The following is a 22344-nucleotide window of genomic DNA, read 5'->3' as shown; positions in this document are numbered from 1 at the left end:
AACTTTGGACTTGTACTTTTGAGTTAATGCTGGAATGAGTTAAGACTTTGGGGGGCTATTGGGAAGGCATGATTGATGTTGAAATGTATAAAGGACATGCAATTTGGGTGCACCAGGGCAGAACAATATGGTTTGGTTCTGTGTCTCCACCCAAATCTCATCTCAAATTATAATCTCCATGTGTAGAGGTAGAGACCTGTAATCTCCATGTATGAAAGGAGGGAGGTGACTGGATCATGGGGGCAGTTTCCCTCATCCTATTCTCAAGATAGTGAATGCATTCTTATGAGATCTGATGGTTTTATAAGCATCTGGCATTTTCCCCTGCTTGCACTTCTCTCTTCTGCCACCATGTGAAGAGGGTCCTTGCTTCCCCTTCACCTCCCGCCTGATTGTAAGTTTCCTGAAGCCTCCTCAGTCACGTTGAACTGTGAGTCAATTAAACGTCTTTCCTTTTTAAATTACTCAGTCTTGGGCAGTTCTTTATAGAAGTGTGAAAACAGACTAATACAATGCCTGATATGGGAGGAATCAAGTGAGACTGCCATAATTTATCAAGGAAATCATCTAGGGTAAAATCCCTAAAGGACTATACTTGAGGAACAAGGACAAATTGAAATAAAACTGATCATTACAAAGCTATCAACTAAGCTCAATCTCTGATTTTGTTAAAGTGATTTTTCACTCCCCCTACTCCACATATTTCTTTACAAAAGAAGTAATCATCTGGAGACTGTACAATTTGTACGCAACGTCAGGCTTTCAACAAAAATTGTGAACCATAGTATTAGACAATGTTATATGACCTTAAGCCAAGATAGAAAATTGAAAAGAGAAACAGACTCAAAAGGGATCCAGATTTTTGAGTTAAAGAGGTTACAGTAACTATGATTATAAGAACTAAAAATATTAAAACTCTTAAAGGAAATATAGAAGGAAAGTTCCATGATACTGGATTTGGCAGTTTACTCCTTGGCTATGATACCAAAAGTACAGGCAACTAAAGGAAAAACAGATGAATTGGACTACGTTAACATTTAAAACTTATATGCAACAAATGACACTATCAACAGAGTGACAAGGCAACTTACAGAAAATATTTACATATTACTAATAAGATATTAATACCTACAGTATATAAAGAACTCCTACAACTCAGCAACAGAAAAAACAAACATGCCAATTTTAAAAAGGGCAAAGATGCTGGGTGCAGTAGCTCATGCCTATAATCCCAGCACTTTGAGGCTGGGAGTTTGAGACCAGCCTGAGCAACATAGCAAGACCCTGGCTGTACCCAAAAAATTTGCTGGGTGTGGATGTGTGCATCATTAGTCCTACTACTTGGGAGGCTGAGGCAGAGGATCCTTTGAGCCCAGGAGTTCAAGGCTGCAATGATCTATGTTTATGCCACTGCACTCCAGCCTGGGTGACATAATGAGACCTTGTCTCAAAAAAATAAAAATAAAAATGGGCAAAGGACTTGAAGATATATTTCTCCAAAAAAGATATATGCAAATAGTAAGCACATGAAAAGATGCTCAACCCCATTAATCATTAGGGATGTGGAAATCAAAACTATAGTAGATACCATTCACACCTATTGGGATGGCTATTACCAAAAAAACAGAAAATAACAACTTTTTGCATGCATGTAGAGAAACTGGAATCATTGTGCATTGTTGATGTCAATATAAAATGATATAGCTGCTGTGAAAAAAAAAAAAACAGTATAATGATGGTTCCTCCAAAAATTGAACATAGAATTACCATATGATCCATCAATTCCATTTCTAAGTATATACCAAATAGAATTGAAAGCAGGGATTCAAACAGATATTGGCACACCTATTTTCATAGCAACATTATTCACAAGAGCCAAAAGGTCTATCAGCAGATGAATGGATAAACAAAATGTGACATATTCATATAAATGCATATTATTCAGCCTTTAAAAAGGAAGGAAATTCTGTACATGCTACAACATGTACAGAATTTTGAATAAATTTTAGATAAATTTTGAAGACATGGTAAGTGGAATAAGCAAGATACAAAAGGGTAAATATTGTATGACTTGACTCATATAAAGTACCTAGAATATTCAAATTCATAGAGACATAAAGGAGAATGGTAGCTATCAGGGGTTACAGGAGGGGAGAATGGGAAGTTATTGTTTAATTAATACATACAGAGTTTCAGTTTGAGATAATGAAAGCATTCTGGAGAGGGATGGTGGTGATGGTTGCTTAACAATGCAAATATACATAATGCCCCTGGAACTATATACTTTAAAGTAGTTAAAATGGTAAATTTTATGCATATTTACCACAGGAAAATTGCTTAAAATATTTGTGATTAGTATCAGTCAAAGTAAAAAAGATATTATTATTATCAAAGGAGTCATAGCAAGAATGACAGTTAAATTTTTTAACAGAAACTATGGGAGCCAGAATACAGTGAAACATCTTTAAAGTACTTAAAGAAAATAAACTCTAACCTATATCTAATAAGAATCACTTTCAAAAGTGAAGGTTAAATATAGATATTTTTCAGGCAAAGAAATAAGGAATTTATCACCGACAGATCTATATTAGAACAAATTCTGAAGACAGACAATACCAAGGTTAGCAATCATAGAGCAACTGTAATGGCAGGTTAAAGCCAGAAAAACAAAAGAAAAAGGGAGAAAAATGCATAAAATTTAGAGGAAGAAATAAAACTTATATTTGCTGACTATATATATATATGTACTTAGAAAATCCAAACAAATCTACAGACTACTAGAATTAAGTGAATTTATCAAGGCCTGATATAAAGTGAGATGAGTGAAAATCATTTGTATTTCTGTATGCCAACAAGAAACAAATAATGAGTTTTTAAAGTTAAAATTTTTATAACCATCCAAAAAACATAAAATACCTAAAAATAAGCCTAATGAAAGACATACTGTTCTTTACATTGAAAATACAAAAAATTATTAAGATCTATAAAATCTAAATAAATGGAGAAATATACAGTGTTCAAAGATTGGAAGATTCAATATTGTTAAGATGTCAGTTCTACCCAAATTAATCTATAGATTCAATGTAACTTCGGTCAAAATTCCAGCTGTGTGTCTGTAAATTGACAACTTGGTCCTAAAATTTATATGGAAATACAAAGGATCAAAAAATCAATCCAACTCTGAAGAACAACAAAAGTGGAGAATGTACAACACCACCAGATGCCAATATCTAATATACTGGCTGGACACAATGGCTCATGCCTGTCAGCACTATGGGAGGCTGAGACGAAAGGGTTGCTTGAGCTCAGGAGTTTGAGACCAGCCTGGGCAACACAGTGAGTCTTCGTCTCTACTAAAAATTAAAAAAAAAAAAAAATTGCTGGACATGATGGCTTGTGGCTATAGTCCCAGCTACTTGGGAGGCTGAGGTGGGGGGATCACTTGAGCCCAGGGGATTGAGGCTGTAGTGAGCTATTATTGTGTCACTGCACTCTAGCCTGGGTAACAGAGCAAGACCCTATATCAAAAAAAAAAAAAAAAAATACAAGCTCTAGCATAATGTTAGCATAAGGATAGACAAATGGGCCAGTGGAACAGGATAGAATATGAAAATAAATTCATATATATGTGATTACCTGAGTTACAAAAAAGTGACATTGCAATACAGTGAATAAAGGATGATATTTTTGATAAATTGTGCTTAGTCAATTAGATATTGATATGAGAAAAATAAATTTTGATCTCTCCCTCACACCCCATATATGAAATTCAATTCCAGATGGATCATAGACCATAGACCCATTGTTGTTCCTTTCCTATGTGAGAAACAAAACAATAATGTTTGTGGAAGAATATATAGGAGAATAAACATTTGTGACCTCAGAGTTGGCAAAGATTTATCAAACAGTAAAAGCTCTAAGGATAAAGAAAGGAAAGAATAAATTGGGCCAAATTAAAGTATCTTTTTTTTTTTTTATTTTTTTATTTTTTTTATTTTTTATTTTTTTTAATTTATTTATTATTATTATACTTTAAGTTGTAGGGTACATGTGCATAACGTGCAGGTTTGTTACATATGTATACTTGTGCCATGTTGGTCTGCTGCACCCATCAACTCGTCATTTACATCAGGTATAACTCCCAATGCAATCCCTCCCCCCTCCCCCCTCCCCATGATAGGCCCCGGTGTGTGATGTTCCCCTTCCTGAGTCCAAGTGATCTCATTGTTCAGTTCCCACCTATGAGTGAGAACATGCGGTGTTTGGTTTTCTGTTCTTGTGATAGTTTGCTAAGAATGATGGTTTCCAGCTGCATCCATGTCCCTACAAAGGACGCAAACTCATCCTTTTTTATGGCTGCATAGTATTCCGTGGTGTATATGTGCCACATTTTCTTAATCCAGTCTGTCACTGATGGACATTTGGGTTGATTCCAAGTCTTTGCTATTGTGAATAGTGCTGCAATAAACATACGTGTGCATGTGTCTTTATAGCAGCATAATTTATAATCCTTTGGGTATATCCCCAGTAATGGGATGGCTGGGTCATATGGTACATCTAGTTCTAGATCCTTGAGGAATCGCCATACTGTTTTCCGTAATGGTTGAACTAGTTTACAATCCCACCAACAGTGTAAAAGTGTTCCTATTTCTCCACATCCTCTCCAGCACCTGTTGTTTCCTGACTTTTTAATGATCGCCATTCTAACTGGTGTGAGATGGTATCTCATTGTGGTTTTGATTTGCATTTCTCTGATGGCCAGTGATGATGAGCATTTTTTCATGTGTCTGTTGGCTGTATGAATGTCTTCTTTTGAGAAATGTCTGTTCATATCCTTTGCCCACTTTTTGATGGGGTTGTTTGTTTTTTTCTTGTAAATTTGTTTGAGTTCTTTGTAGGTTCTCGATATTAGCCCTTTGTCAGATGAGTAGATTGCAAAAATTTTCTCCCATTCTGTAGGTTGCCTGTTCACTCTGATGGTAGTTTCTTTTGCTGTGCAGAAGCTCTTTAGTTTAATTAGATCCCATTTGTCAATTTTAGCTTTTGCTGCCGTTGCTTTTGGTGTTTTAGACATGAAGTCTTTGCCCATGCCTATGTCCTGAATGGTACTACCTAGGTTTTCCTCTAGGATTTTTATGGTATTAGGTCTAACATTTAAGTCTCTAATCCATCTTGAATTAATTTTCGTATAAGGAGTAAGGAAAGGATCCAGTTTCAGCTTTCTACTTATGGCTAGCCAATTTTCCCAGCACCATTTATTAAATAGGGAATCCTTTCCCCATTTCTTGTTTTTCTCAGGTTTGTCAAAGATCAGATGGCTGTAGATGTGTGGTATTATTTCTGAGGACTCTGTTCTGTTCCATTGGTCTATATCTCTGTTTTGGTACCAGTACCATGCTGTTTTGGTTACTGTAGCCTTGTAGTATAGTTTGAAGTCAGGTAGCGTGATGCCTCCAGCTTTGTTCTTTTGACTTAGGATTGTCTTGGAGATGCGGGCTCTTTTTTGGTTCCATATGAACTTTAAAGCAGTTTTTTCCAATTCTGTGAAGAAACTCATTGGTAGCTTGATGGGGATGGCATTGAATCTATAAATTACCTTGGGCAGTATGGCCATTTTCACGATATTGATTCTTCCTATCCATGAGCATGGTATGTTCTTCCATTTGTTTGTGTCCTCTTTTATTTCACTGAGCAGTGGTTTGTAGTTCTCCTTGAAGAGGTCCTTTACATCCCTTGTAAGTTGGATTCCTAGGTATTTTATTCTCTTTGAAGCAATTGTGAATGGAAGTTCATTCATGATTTGGCTCTGTGTTTGTCTGTTATTGGTGTATAAGAATGCTTGTGATTTTTGCACATTAATTTTGTATCCTGAGACTTTGCTGAAGTTTCTTATCAGCTTAAGGAGATTTTGGGCTGAGACAATGGGGTTTTCTAAATATACAATCATGTCATCTGCAAACAGGGACAATTTGACTTCTTCTTTTCCTAACTGAATACCCCTGATTTCTTTCTCTTGCCTAATTGCCCTAGCCAGAACTTCCAACACTATGTTGTATAGGAGTGGTGAGAGAGGGCATCCCTGTCTTGTGCCAGTTTTCAAAGGGAATTTTTCCAGTTTTTGCCCATTCAGTATGATATTGGCTGTGGGTTTGTCATAAATAGCTCTTATTATTTTGAGGTACGTTCCATCAATAGAAGCAGGGCGAGGCATCGCCTCACCTGGGAAGCGCAAGGGGCAAGGGAATCCCTTTTCCTAGCCAGGGGAACTGAGACACACAACACCTGGAAAATCGGGTAACTCCCACCCCAATATTGCGCTTTAAGCAAACAGGCACACCAGGAGATCATATCCCACACCTGGCCGGGAGGGTCCCACGCCCACGGAGCCTCCCTCATTGCTAGCACAGCAGTCTGTGATCTACCGGCAAGGCAGCAGCGAGGCTGGGGGAGGGGCGCCCGCCATTGCTGAGGCTTAAGTAGGTAAACAAAGCTGCTGGGAAGCTCCAACTGGGTGGAGCTCACAGCAGCTCAAGGAAACCTGCCTGTCTCTGTAGACTCCACCTCTGGGGACAGGGCACAGCTACACAACAACAACAACAACAACAAAAAAGCAGCAGAAACCTCTGCAGACGCAAATGACTCTGTCTGACAGCTTTGAAGAGAGCAGTGGATCTCCCAACACGGAGGTTGAGATCTGAGAACAGACAGACTGCCTGCTCAAGTGGGTCCCTGACCCCTGAGTAGCCTAACTGGGAGACATCCCCCACTAGGGGCAGTCTGACACCCCACACCTCACAGGGTGGAGTACACCCCTGAGAGGAAGCTTCCAAAGCAAGAATCAGACAGGTACACTCGCTGTTCAGAAATATTCTATCTTCTGCAGCCTCTGCTGCTAACACCCAGGCAAACAGGGTCTGGAGTGGACATCAAGCAATCTCCAACAGAACTACAGCTGAGAGTCCTGACTGTTAGAAGGAAAACTATCAAACAGGAAGGACACCTACACCAAAACCCCATCGGTACATCACCATCATCAAAGACCAGAGGCAGATAAAACCACAAAGATGGGGAAAAAGCAGGGCAGAAAAGCTGGAAATTCAAAAAATAAGAGCACATCTCCCCCAGCAAAGGAGCGCAGCTCATCGCCAGCAACGGATCAAAGCTGGACGGAGAATGACTTTGACGAGATGAGAGAAGAAGGCTTCAGTCCATCAAATTTCTCAGAGCTAAAGGAGGAATTACGTACCCAGCGCAAAGAAACTAAAAATCTTGAAAAAAAAGTGGAAGAATTGACGGCTAGAGTAATTAATGCAGAGAAGGTCATAAACGAAATGAAAGAGATGAAAACCATGACACGAGAAATACGTGACAAATGCACAAGCTTCAGTAACCGACTCGATCAACTGGAAGAAAGAGTATCAGCGATTGAGGATCAAATGAATGAAATGAAGCGAGAAGAGAAACCAAAAGAAAAAAGAAGAAAAAGAAATGAACAAAGCCTGCAAGAAGTATGGGATTATGTAAAAAGACCAAATCTACGTCTGATTGGGGTGCCTGAAAGTGAGGGGGAAAATGGAACCAAGTTGGAAAACACTCTTCAGGATATCATCCAGGAGAACTTCCCCAACCTAGTAGGGCAGGCCAACATTCAAATCCAGGAAATACAGAGAACGCCACAAAGATACTCCTCGAGAAGAGCAACTCCAAGACACATAATTGCCAGATTCACCAAAGTCGAAATGAAGGAAAAAATCTTAAGGGCAGCCAGAGAGAAAGGTCGGGTTACCCACAAAGGGAAGCCCATCAGACTCACAGCAGATCTCTCGGCAGAAACTCTCCAAGCCAGAAGAGAGTGGGGGCCAATATTCAACATTCTTAAAGAAAAGAATTTTAAACCCAGAATTTCATATCCAGCCAAACTAAGTTTCATAAGTGAAGGAGAAATAAAGTATCTTTTAAAAACGTATCATCAGCGTAAAAAGGCAAGACACAGAGTGGGAGATGATATTGGCTCTTTATATATCCAATAAAAGATTTATATTTTTAATACCTAAAAAGAACTCCAACAAATCAATATGAAAATGGGATCCAATACAACAAAAAAATGGACAAGAGATTTGAACACTTTACTAAAGAAGATATTCAAATGGCCAGTAAATATATGAAAAAGTGCTCATTATAGAAATGCAATGTAAATTCATAATGCAATGTCACCACAACAGTTAAAAGAAAAAAGAGACAATGCCAAAGTTGACAAAGATCTGAGTAGTATTAAAGAGTGCTTCATTTAAATTCCAGCTCTGCCACTTGCTAGTTTTTTGACTATATTGAAAGTTAAATTACTTAACTTTCCCGCTTCCATAGTTTGAACATAAAATGGGGATAATAGTAGTAAACACCTCATAGAGTTGTTGAGAGAAATGAGGAAGATGATTCATGTTAAGTGCTTAATATAGTTCAACTGGCATCAGCTATTATAATTTAATTCTTATGATAACCAATAAACTAAGCATTACTATATATTTTTTCAGATAAGGAAATTGAGGCCAATGGAGATAAATCACTTCCTACAGTTATTAAAAGATAAGAGAAGAGTTGAATACATTTCTTTCTCAGCTCAAAGTCCTTGCTTTTAGGCGTACCACCTACCAATTCTACTCTTGGCAGATATATAAAGAAGGTATTGAGTGACTGCCAGTCACAAATGTTGCTTGACTCAGTCTCAAGCTGCTCTTATAGCTATTAACCTATACGTCTGTTATTCAGACCCCTTACCTAGGTTTTGAAGTTCTAATGCATAGTCTGCTTGCCTGAGTTCCAAGCCCTGCTGTCCTAATCATTATAGTTACAGATCTTAAAATATGCTGCCTACTTTCTTGATGTCTCTACTTATATGATTGTTGGTGTTATGTTTGCCTGCTCCTAGTCCATCTGCTTACTTATGTCTCAGCTTCTCCTCATTTAGGACACAGTTCAAATGTCACCTTGATCTCTATCACATGATCCTCATTTATTTTCTGCGGTACTGAAAATGTTTTTTATAGTCTTCCCCTTCCTCCTAACAAGAGTATAAGATCCATGAGAGCAGAAACCTATATTTCTGTTTTGTTTTGTTTTGTTTGGCTGCTTTACCTTCAGAGACCAGAAGAGTAGGCATTCCAAAATTAGTAAGTAAATAAATTAACTTTGTGTCCTCTCCTCAAAATTTATGTGCACTTCAGCTCAAACTTTTTAATGGCTCTAACTCCCAGCCTGTTTATTCAGAACATGACACAACTTAGGTGATTCACATACCTCCCTTGTTCTTACCAATTACCTCGTAATCTAATAGCTTATGACAAGGTAGTCATTTGATATGGTTTGGTTCTGTGTCCCCATCCAAATTTCACCTTGAATTGTAATAATCCCTATGTGTCAGGGCTGGAACCAAGTGGAGGTAACTGGATCATGGAGGTGGTTTCCCATGCTGTTCTCATGATAATGAGTGATCTGATGTGATCACAACACAAGATCTGATGATTTTATAAGTGTCTGGCATATCCCTGCTTGCACTCATTCTCTTTCCTGCTGCCTTGTGAAGAGCTGCCCTCTGCAATGATTGTAAGTTTCCTGAGGCCTCCCCAGCCATGTGGAACTGTGAGTCCATTAAACCTCTTTCCTTTATAAATTACCCAGTCTTAGGTATTTCTTTGTAGTAGCATGAAAAGAAACTAATGTAAATTGGCATCACAGAGTGGGCTGCTGTTGTAAAGATACCCAGAAATGTGGAAGTGACTTTGGAACTGGGTAACAAGCTGAGGTTGGAATAATTTGGAGGGCTCAGAAGAGACAAAGATGTGGGAAAGTTTGGAACTTCCTAGAGACTTGTTGAATGGCTTTGACCAAAATGCTGATGGTGATATGGACAATGAAGTCTAGGCTGTGGTGGTTTGAGATGCAGATGAGGAACTTCTTGGGAATTGGAGTAAAGGTCATTCTTGCTATGCTTTAGCAAAGAGACTGGTGGCATTTTGCCTCTGCCCCAGATATCTGTAGAACTTTGAACTTGAGAGTGATGATTTAGGATATCTGGCAGAAGAAATTTCTAAGTGGCCAAGTGTTCACGAGGAAGCAGAGCATAAAAGTTTAGAAAAATTGCAGCCTGATGATGCAATACAAAAAAACAAAACAAAACAAAAAAAACCATTTTTCTGGGAAAGGAGGTAGAAATTTAAGCCTGCTGCAGAAAGTTGCATAAGTAATGAGGAGTCGAATGTTAATCACCGTGACAATGGGGAAAATATCTCTAGGGCATGTCAGAGACCTTTGTGGCAGCCCCTCCCCTCACAGGTCTGGAGATCTAGAGGGGAAAAATGGCTTTGTGGCAGGCCCAGGGCCGCCCTGCTCTATGCAGTCTTGGGACGTGGTGCCTTGTGTCTCAGCTGCTTCAGCTCTAGCTATGTCTAAAGGAGGCCAGGTACAGCTCTGGCATTGCTTCAGATGGTGCAAACCCCAAGCCTTGGCAGCTTACACGTGGTGTTAGGCTGACAGGTGCACAGAAGTCAGGAACTGAGCTTTTAGAACCTCCACCTAGATTTCAGAGGATATATAGAAATGCCTGGATATCCAGGCAGAAGTTTGCTCCAGGGATGGAGCCCTCATGGAGTTCCTCTGCTAGGGTAGTGCAAAGGGAAAATGTGGAGTTGGAGCCCCCACACAGAGACCCCACTGGGGCACTACCTGGTGGAGCTGTGAGAAGACAGCCACCATCCTCCACACCCCAGAATGGTCGATCCACCAGCAGCTTGCACCGTGTGCCTGGAAAAGCAGCAGACCCTCAATACCAGCCTGTGAAAGCACCAGAGAGTGGGACTGTAATTCTGCACAGCCACATGGGCAGAGCTGCCCAAGGCCATGGGAGCCCACCTCTTGCATCCGCGTGACCTGGATGTGCCACATGGAGTAAAAGGAGATCATTTTGGAACTTTAAGGTCTAATGATTGCCCTATTGGATTTTGGACTTGAATGGGATCTGTAGCCCCTTTGTTTTGGCCAATTTCTCCCAGTACCCCCCTTGTACCTAAGAAGTAACTAACTTGCTTTTGATTTTATAGACTCATAGGAAGAAGTGACTTTACTTGTCTCAGACATGACTTTGGACTTGGGCTTTTGAGTTAATGCTGGAATTAGTTAAGACTTTGGGGGACTGTTGGAAAGGCATAATTGTGTTTTGAAATGTGAGTACATGAGATTTGGGAGGGGCCAGGGGCAGAATGATATTATTTGGCTCTTTGTCCCCACCCAAATCTCAACCTTGAGTTGTAATAATCCCTACATGTCATGGGTGGGACAAGGTATAGGTAATTGGATCTTGTGAGTTAATCTCACAAGATCTAATGGTTTTATAAGTGTCTGGCATTTCCCCTGCTTGCACTCATTCTCTCTCCTGCCACACTGTGAAGAGGTCCCCTCCACCATAATTTTAAGTTTCCTGAGGCCTCCCCAGCCATGTAAAATTAAATCTCTTTCCTTTATAAATTACCCAGACTCAGGTATCTCTTCATAGCTGCATGGAAATAGACTAATACTTCATTCTAATGACAAGATAATAATTTTGACAGTCACTTAAATCAAAATGGAACTACACTTTAAAGGAATTTAGATCTAAGTTTCTAATCAAAAATTTTAAAGGTTATTTTTTGCTTTAATAAAGTTATAACTTCAGTTTTGATTCTTTATAGGATTTTACACAGTAATATTTTACTTCATTACAGTAAGACAATAGATGTAAAGCAGCTAACATATGATAACTACTCAAATGTTAATGTTCCTTTTCATTTCCTTTTTATTAAAATTTTTCATTATTAAAATTGTTTTCCTTTTAGAAAAGTATAGATACTTGAAATGCTACAGGATATGGTAATATAGACTATCTAAAAATTAAAACTTGAAATCTTTAGTTTTGTTCTTAAAACAACTCAAAAATTGAGAGAAGATATTTTTAAGAAAAGTTACCCTTCCTACATTCAAAGCTAGCAAAGATTACAGAGGAGGTAGAAACAACAGATACTTTTTGATGTGCTGCTGGATCCGGATCAAGTGGGCTTCATCCCTGGGATGCAAGGCTGGTTCAACATACGCAAATCAATAAACGTAATCCAGCATATAAACAGAACCAAAGACAAAAACCACGATTATCTCAATAGATGCAGAAAAGGCCTTTGACAAAATTCAACAGCCCTTCATGCTAAAAATGCTCAATAAATTCAGTATTGATGGAACGTATCTCAAAATAATAAGAGCTATTTATGACAAACCCACAGCCAATATCATACTGAATGGGCAAAAACTGGAAAAATTCCCCTTGAAAACTGGCACAAGACAGGGATGCCCTCTCTCACCACTCCTATTCAACATAATGTTGGAAGTTCTGGCCAGGGCAATCAGCCAGGAGAAAGAAATCAAGGGTGTTCAGTTAGGAAAAGAAGAAGTCAAATTGTCCCTGTTTGCAGATGACATGATTCTGTATTTAGAAAACCCCATTGTCTCAGCCCAAAATCTCCTTAAGCTGATAAGAAACTTCAGCAAAGTCTCAGGATACAAAATTATTTTGCAAAAATCACAAGCATTCTTATACACCAGTAACAGACAAACAGAGAGCCAAATCATGAATGAACTTCCATTCACAATTGCTTCAAAGAGAATGAAATACCTAGGAATCCAACTTACTAGGAATGTAAAGGACCTCTTCAAGGAGAACTACAAACCACTGCTCAGTGAAATAAAAGAGGACACAAACAAATGGAAGAACATACCATGCTCATGGATAGGAAGAATCAATATCGTGAAAATGACCATACTGCCCAAGGTAATTTATAGATTCAATGCCATCCCCATCAAGCTACCAATGAGTTTCTTCACAGAATTGGAAAAAACTGCTTTAAAGTTCATATGGAACCAAAAAAGAGCCCGCATTTCCAAGACAATCCTAAGCCAAAAGAACAAAGCTGGAGGCATCACGCTACCTGACTTCAAACTATACTACAAGGCTACAGTAACCAAAACAGCATGTTACTGGTACCGAAACAGAGATATAGACCAATGGAACAGAACAGAGCCCTCAGAAATAATCCCACACATCTACAGCCATCTGATCTTTGATCAACCTGAGAAAAACAAGAAATGGGGAAAGGATTCCCTATTTAATAAATGGTGCTGGGAAAATTGGCTAGCCATAAGTAGAAAGCTGAAACTGGATCCTTTCCTTACTCCTTATACGAAAATTAATTCAAGATGGACTAGAGACTTAAATGTTAGACCTAAAACCATAAAAACCCTAGAAGAAAACCTAGGTAATACCATTCAGGACATAGGCATGGGCAAGGACTTCATGTCTAAAACACCAAAAGCAATGGCAACAAAAGCCAAAATTGACAAATGGGATCCAGTTAAATTAAAGAGCTTCTGCACAGCAAAAGAAACTACCATCAGAGTGAACAGGCAACCTACAGAATGGGAGAAAATTTTTGCAATCTACTCATCTGACAAAGGGCTAATATCTAGAACCTACAAAGAACTCAAACAAATTTACAAGAAAAAAAACAAACAACCCCATTGAAAAGTGGGCAAAGGATATGAACAGACACTTCTCAAAAGAAGACATTCATACAGCCAACAGACACATGAAAAAATGCTCATCATCACTGGCCATCAGAGAAATGCAAATCAAAACCACAATGAGATACCGTCTCACACCAGTTAGAATGGTGATCATTAAAAAAATCAGGAAACAACAGATGCTGGAGAGAATGTGGAGAAAGAGGAACACTTTTACACTGTCGGTGGGATTGTAAACTACTTTAACCATTATGGAAAACAGTATGGCGATTCCTCAACGATCTAGAACTAGAAGTACCATATGACCCAGCCATCCCATTACTGGGTATATACCCAAAGGATTATAAATCATGTTGCTATAAAGACACATGCACACGTATGTTTATTGTGGCACTATTCACAATAGCAAAGACTTGGAATCAACCCAAATGTCCATCAGTGACAGACTGGATTAAGAAAATGTGGCACATATACACCATGGAATACTATGCAGCCATAAAAAAGGATGAGTTTTTGTCCTTTGTAGGGACATGGATGCAGCTGGAAACCATCATTCTCAGCAAACTATCGCAAGAACAGAAAACCAAACACTGCATGTTCTCATTCATAGGTGGGAACTGAACAATGAGATCACTTGGACTCAGGAAGGGGAACATCACACACCGGGGCCTATCATGGGGAGGGGGGAGGGGGGAGGGATTGCATTGGGAGTTATACCTGATGTAAATGATGAGTTGATGGGTGCTGACGAGTTGATGGGTGCAGCACAGCAACATGGCACAAGTATACATATGTAACAAACCTGCATGTTATCCACATGTACCCTAGAACTTAAAGTATAATAATAAAAAAAAAAGAAGAGAAAGCTGTCCAAAAATTTATCCTTAATAAGCTAAGCAAAAAAAAAAAAAAAAGAAAGAAACAACAGATACTTTAAAATAAAAGTTATCAGAAATAATTATTCTTTTATTAATCTAGTTTATTCTTCTTCAAAATAACACTTTATAGATAAGTTTAAATGTTGGATCTACAGATCCTTCAAATGGACCATGTAAAAAGATAGTATGTATCAGTAACTTATAGATGTAGGTATTAATGTAGTTGGTCATATTTCATTTAAAATTTTTCTGGAGTCTTTTATGTAGGATCACGACTGAAGATAGATTAAATCAACAGTAGATATTAACTCAAACACACCAGTGCATAAAATAAATTTATGTGTTTTCTGATACATGATTCTATGATATGGGCCAGCATTATGAACTGTTGAGAAATGTTACATTTCTATATGATAATGGTTTTTAAAACTTATGCATATGGCTTTGGTTAATAATGTTAAAAGATGAATATTTGGATCTGTGTTGACTATAAAGATATCTGACTTCACTATGATACAACTTTAGAACAAAAATCCTTTAAAAAATTAATCCCACTTAACCATGTTTGTTTTCATATGGATTTATAGTTTTGTTTCTTCTTTTAAAGTATTTTTATTTTAAATCTTAGCATGCACACCACAGAATCAAAAGATGAACATTTGGAGGATGAAAACTTCCAAACATCTACAACTCCTCAGGTAAAAACTTAAAAGTATATTGTAATATATGACATAAAATCAATCTGATCTTAAAATTTATTTTTAAAATTTACTTATTAGATAGATTTCTTTTATATTTCTTTTATATATCTGGTTAAAAATGAATAGTGGTAAATTTAAAAATAGCTAGTTATAATAGGTCCTAGAAAATGAGCAGAAATAATGAAACAAATGGAAAGGGGTGCATTTTAGAGCTAAAGAGCACAGATTTTAGGAATAAGGAAAAATGTCACTTATTATTTCTTGCCACATTCAGGGAAAACTCAGTAACTTAAACGGAGGCAAAGACAAGTCTAGATTAATTAAAATGTTGTGCTGTGCATTCTGAAGAGACTCAAGTTTTTCATTTTTATATTTATATAGAGCTAGTCATTAGACCTTCTGTTGATCTGGTTTTACTTAGTAATAATTGCTTATAATTAGAATTGTAAATTTCATATTTTTTAAAAATACAGATTTCGATAGTTCTTAATGGTCAAAAAGTTGTTTTTAAAAATATTTTAAATATTCACCATTTATTCTAATTATCTATGAAGAAGTCATCTTAGTCTATATCAGTTTATTACTAATTCTAAAATAATAAAACTTAAAATAATATGGTTTTACTATATATGACCTTTCACTCACCTTAATAAAAATTCACCATTGTGTCTATGTGGTAACAGAATTTTTAGAAACAGCCTCTATACCAGAACTCCAATTGGTTAATTATGATCAGATTTGAAGAACTTTGATCTTAAAGAGCTACATAATTCATTTTTAGCCATCAGCTGCTTTGACATCTCTGTCTCCTTAGTGATTACATGTAAAATTCCCTTCCTCAATGTGTCCATGCCCTCTAGCCTTTTTATTGTTTCCTGTGATGATGTGATGTTCCCTCTGTCACTCACTCAAAGTATTATCAAGTCACTCAAATTGCTGGCACACACATACCCACACCCACCCACCCATGACAATCATAAGGCAAATTTGGGAGATTTCTATTGCAGAGTTAACTCTACTCTGGTGTTTTATTGTTGTCATCATTGTTTATGGTTTGTTTTTTACATTGGAAGAAGTTTCTCAATATTCTCACAAACCAAAGATTCCTGTTTTTTTCAAATCAGCAGTTTCATAATTAGGTTACCATTAAAAGGCCTGGGAGATTAAGGTATACCCTTGCACTATTTAATATGTTATCTATAAATATTAGTGGAAGCATGCCTGAATTTCTGAAGGCTTGACCTATGTTTTTCTCATTTTTCTTTCAGTTATATACATTTATCAAATGAGATGAATCCAAGTAAAATTACATTTCACCTCCTTTCTAATTGAGTTGTATTTTCATTTCACAAAAGTTTTGGTGAATAATCTTTGGAATGTGTATAGAGGATGGACCAAACTGTAGGCACCTTTATTCAGTATACACAAATGACTGAAAATGATGGGGACACAAGTCTATAAAAGGTTAAATCAAGGTACCCTGCAAAATACACTGCTGTTACATCCCCAAATAGCTACTGATATGGAGCATGAATCTTCTTTTCTATCTGTGATTCCTCGCATTGACAGTGATAATATAAATTTAATTCCAAACTTTGGTGGTTTAGTACATTCATAAAATTATACAAAAAGTATAGCTCCTTAAAGATTTTCTTGTTTTACTACAGAGTCTCATTGATCCTAACAGTACTGCACATGAAGAAACTAAAACTGTCATATCAGATACAGAAGAAATAAAACCACAGACAAAAAAGAAGACATACATTTCTTGTCCTCTAAGAGGAGCATTGAATATAATTATTACAAATGGTATGTAAAACAAGAAAATGTAAATGAAGAAAAAATGATAAATATGTTTGATAAATATTAAAACACGAGATAACAAAGACACTACTTAATCGATATACTCTAGATGAGATGATCAGCTCTGTTACAAGCAATATGTGAACAAAGAGGAAATATTTTCTTGAATCTTTCAAAGACAAAAACAAACACAGAATATTGCCTAGGAAGTGTATGTTTTAATATTTGTCATACTTTTTTATGTTAAATTTTTGGGATTAGAAACATCATTGATTAAAGGGTTTTATTTAAAACCTACTTTGACATTTACTTTTAAGTTAGCTAGAAAGAACATTATAATTTTGGAAATATTATGTTTTTTATTAAAATTGGGCCCTAAGTTTTAAAACAACTGCAACCTCGTAAAAAGTTGTATGTTACTTGCTTTCCCACTACAATTTTAAAGCATATTGTTGTTGTCAGCAAATACTTACAAAAGAGATATTCTTGTGTTTTTTTTTCTAAATATTCTGTTTGATTAAACCTATGAGAGAAAGATATTTTGGCTTCAAGAAGTATACAGAATTTTGTTCTCTATAGAGAACAAAAAATTGATTAAAAATGATGAAGCACAAGTAATTGAAGTTTTAAACTTTTATTTTCTTATTTGATTGCTAACTTTAAACTTTTGAAGCAAATTTTATTCATTGATTTTTTCATTAGTAAAGGTTGCTTTTTAATTTATATCAATATATTGATGGCCTTGAATCAAAGTTTCTGTGAGCTTGAATAGTCCTCATCGACAGTGTAAGTGATGGAACTCCTTCGTAAATACACATGTTCCCATGACCTGGTCTATTTAGTAGGCAGTTTCTACACAGCAGTTACTAGGAGTAGAGCCAGGGCCTGTGGAGGAGAGGGAAATGTATTAGTTACCAAACATTATTCACTGATTGTGGATTACAGTTTGCTCAGGAGCTAATAGAGGAGTTCTAGAACATCAGAACTGAAACTTTAGGTTTAGATATAACTCATTTCCCCCTTTGTTTTCTTTCATTTTTGATTTTGCAGTTTTGGAGACATTTATAGGAAAAGGAGATTTTCTTTGTTTCTATTGGGGGTGCATATTCTTGCACTCTCTTTTTTGAAATCAGTCTCTCTCTGTCTCTCTCTCTCTCTCAACCCACTCCCTACATTCACACTGTATCTTTTATACACAAAGTATAGAATCTCAACCTCCGGGTATGCTTAGAACATGTCACTGCTAGGAATCCCACTCTCCCGCATCACGGAATAAGTAATGTACAACCATGTGTAAGTAGAATGAAACAACAAAATAATTTCTTAAAACTGCATAGAGTTTGGATAATAAAAGGAAATAGAACAACATGTTTTTCTGTAAATAATAGTTAATTCACCAATACCACAATGCATACAAGTTAAATTTAAATAAGAAATCTAAACTCTCAAATGCACACAGAAATCAGTCTAATCACATTGAATCATACTGTTTACACACCTTATTTGGAGAATGGCTTGCTTCATCCCAAATAAATGGATAGTCTAGGACAGTAGATTTAGAGCTTAAGTTATTATTCCTTTTTGTTTCTTTTCAACCTACTTTTAACAAAAATGCTAATATATTTTATGAAGCTTCTTTTTCTTTAAATAAATTAAAGTTTTCTTATATGTCCAACTATGATTTTTAAGTAATCTTGGGGACAGAACTTCTCCATTAAAATTTTATTATCAGTTTTATGAAATTAGCAGTCTTGGAAGTTTAAGGTTCAAAAATAATATCCCAGAAACTTCCAGTTTCCAGTTCTACATGTAAGGAGATTAGAAGTCATCACTGTGTCCTAAAAACAAATAAAAAGCTGAAGAAACTGAGAAATGAACAACTCTTCTTAAATCCATCAGAGAAGTGAGTCACAGGGCAAACTGCTGCCCCAAAAATAAGAGTGATTAGACCGACAGATTCAGAGAATCATAACTTACAGGAATGAAAACCTCTTTGGGAACTAGGATCAGGGTACAAAAACCTGAACTGTAATTTAAAACTTGGCTGAAGCTCTGTGTGGAAAAGTCAAGAGTTAAAAACTCCAGGAGGGCCCCAGTTATGGGATGGGAGAGGCCCACACTTTTTTAAGTTTTACCTTCTGCAACCAACCAGCAGGGGGAGAGGGAAGTATCAAGGAAGAGAGAGGGTAACCATTGTGAAATATACCACAAGAAGCATTCTGTTCTTCTTACAAAGTCTGCCCCCCGCATCCCTCCCAAAGAAAAGGCTGGGTGCAGTGGCTCACTCCTATAATCCCAGCACTTTGGGAGGCCAAGGTAGGCAGATCACGAGATCAGGAGATCGAGACCATCCTGGCTAACATGGTGAAACCCGGTCTCTACTAAAAATACAAAAATTAGCTGGGCATGGTGGCGGATGCCTGTAGTCCCAGCTACTAGGGAGGCTGAGACAGGAGAACGGTGTGAACCCAGGAGGAGGAGCTTGCAGTGACCACTGCACTCCAGCCTGGGTGACAGAGTGAGACTCCATCTCAAAAAAAAAAAAAAAAAAATTTTATCAGAGCCTAACCTATACATGTTTTTATCAGAGCCTAACCAACTTAGATCTGATGGATCTAAGAAGAGTTGTTGATTTTTCAGTTTCTTCAGCTTTTTATTTGTTTTTAGGACAGAGTGATGACTTCTAATATCCTTACATGTAGAATTGGAGACTGGAAGTCTCTGGGATGTTATTTTTGAACTGAACTTGCAAGACTGCTAACTTCATAAAAACTGATAGTAAGATTTTAATGGATAAGTTCTGTTCCCAACTCTAGTCAGCCTTCTCTAGCCTTCCACATAGTTGAAGGGAAATATCAAACTCTAGCCCCCTCTAACCATCCTGTACCAACTAAGGGAGTGGAAAAAAACTGAAAAGCATTTTTGACATTCATAACTCAGAGGCACAGGCCTACTAAAAGACTGAGATCTAGTGATAGAACTATAGAATGTCCCCTCCCCCCGCCGCAAACACACACAGCTTATCACCACATTACTAAAGTCTTACTTACCACAGGTCCTTTTATTCAGTACATCATGTTCATCTTTCAACTAAAATTTACAAGGTGTATTAAAAGGCAAAAAAACACAGTTTAAAGAAATGGAGCAAACGTCAGAACCAGACTGATATATGGAAGGTATGTTGGAATTATCAGACCGTGAATTTAAAACAATTATATTAAATATGCTAAGATCTCCAATGGAAAAAAATAGAAAACATGTAAGAACAGATGAGTATTATACATAGGATGAAAATTGTAAGAAAGAAATGCCAGATATCAAAAACACTGTAACAAAGAATGCCTTTGATGGGCTTATTAGTAGGCTGGACAAAACTGAGAAAGTATCTCCAGGCTTGAGAATATGCCATTAGAAACTTCTAAAACTGAAAAAGCAAAAAGAAAAAAATACTGAACAACAATGGAACAGAATATCCAAGAATTGTGGGGTCACTACAAAAGGTGTAACATACATGAAATGGGAATACCAAAAGGAAAAGGAAGACAGAAAGGAACAGAAGACATATTTGAAGCCATAATGACTAGGAATTTCCGCAAATGAATGTCAAGCACCAAGTCACAGATTCTGGAAGCCCAGAGAAGACCAAACAGGGTAAATGTTCAAACAAACTACACCTAGGCATATCATATTCAAACTTCAGAAAAATCAAAGATAAAGAAAAAAATATTGAAAGAAGACAAAGGAAAAACGACCTATAAAGGAGCAAAGGTAAGAATTACATCCAACTTCTCATCGGAAACCATGGAAGCAAGAATAGAGTGGCATGAAATATTTAAAATGTTGAGAAAGAGAAAAAACAAAAGCAAAAAACACCAGCCTTAGAATTCTGTATCCTGTGAAACCATCCTTGAAAAGTGAAGGAGAAATAAAGACTTTCACAGATAAACAAAAATTGAAGAACTTTTGTGCCAGTTGACTTGGCTTGCAAGAGATGTTAAAAGATGGTCTTCAGAGAGAAGGAAAATGATATAGGTCAGAAACTCACATCTATTTAAAAAAGGAAGAATATTTGAAAGGAAATACACAAGGGTAAAATCTTTTTTAAATTCTTAATTTATCTAATAGATAACAATTTGTTCAAATTAATAATAGCAATAATGTATTTATGACTATAGCTTATGTGTAAATGAAATGAATGAGAGTAATAATACAAGAAATGGGAGGGAGGAATTAGAAATATTATTATAAAGTGTTTGCTCTACATATAAAGCCATATAGTATTATTTGAAAGTGGACTTTGACTGGGCACAGTGGCTCACACCTGTAATCCCAGCACTTTGGGAGGTTGAGGTGGATGGATCACTTGAGGTCAGGAGTTCAAGACCAGCCTGGCCAACATGATGAAACCTGTCTCTATTAAAAATACAAAAAATTAGCCGGCATGGTGGCAGACACCCATAATCCAAGCTACTCAAGAAACGGAGGCAGGAGAATCATTTGAACTCAGAAGATGGAGGTTGCAGTGAGCCAAGATTGCACCACTGCACTCCAGCACTCCAGCCTAGACAAAAGAAGGAAAAAAAGAAAAGAAAAGAAAGTAGATTTGTATTACTTGTAAATGCATGTTGTAAACTCTCAGGCAACCATTACAAAAATTTATAAAGAAGTATAATTGATATGCTAACAGAAAATTGAATCATATAAAATGCTCAATTAAAACCACAAAAGGCAGGAAGAGAATGGAAGACAAAGGTAGCAACAAAGAATAAGGGCAATGAATAGCAAACAGGAACAAGCATGATTGATATTAACCCAAATATATCAATAATCACTTTAAATGTCAATGGTCTAAATACACTAGGTAAAATACAGAGATTGCTAGAGTGGGTCAAAAATAAGACCCAAATATGTGTTTTTTACAAGATACATATTGATTATGGAAAGAGATGGAGAATCCATTCTAACACTAATAAAAAGAAAGATAAATTAGCTATATTAATTTCAGACAGCAGACTTCTAACCATGAGTGTTATCAGGAATAAAGTGGAGCATTACATAATAATAAAAGGGTTACTTATTCAAAAAGACATGGCAATCCTTAATGTATTTGTGCCTAACAAAAGAACATTAAAATACATGAGTCAAGCCAGGCTCATTGGTACGCATCTGTAGTCCCAGCTACTCTGGAGGCTGAATAGGACGATTGCTTAAGCCCAGGAGGCCAGCCTGGGAAACATAGACCCTTTTTCTTAAAAAAAGAACGCATGAGTCAAAAACTGATAAAACTAAAAAGAGAAAGAGATACATTTCATTTTTCTAGTTGGAACTTCATTTTCTAGTTGGAACCATCTATCCAAAATGGACAG

General features: G+C 36.8%; 1 protein-coding gene across 2 annotated transcripts in view; it reads left to right on the top strand.

The window, feature by feature from the left end:
- The window catches only part of SLC9B1 (solute carrier family 9 member B1), a 127142-nt gene that overhangs the window by 22306 nt on the left and 82492 nt on the right, over nt 1–22344 (top strand). Inside the window, exons 1-3 of one of the 2 annotated variants that reach the window (XM_025384948.1) lie at nt 11320–11339; nt 15103–15172; nt 16843–16984. In XM_025384948.1, coding sequence (XP_025240733.1) covers nt 11320–11339; nt 15103–15172; nt 16843–16984 — 232 coding nt within the window. Of the gene's footprint in view, nt 1–11319; nt 11340–15102; nt 15173–16842; nt 16985–22344 lie in introns of those variants that run through there. The other variant, XM_025384949.1, reaches the window with a different exon arrangement.

The sequence above is a fragment of the Theropithecus gelada genome, chromosome 5 (genome assembly GCF_003255815.1).
Source record: "Theropithecus gelada isolate Dixy chromosome 5, Tgel_1.0, whole genome shotgun sequence".
Lineage (NCBI taxonomy): Eukaryota > Metazoa > Chordata > Mammalia > Primates > Cercopithecidae > Theropithecus > Theropithecus gelada.
This window is presented reverse-complemented; position numbering and strand designations above follow the sequence as displayed.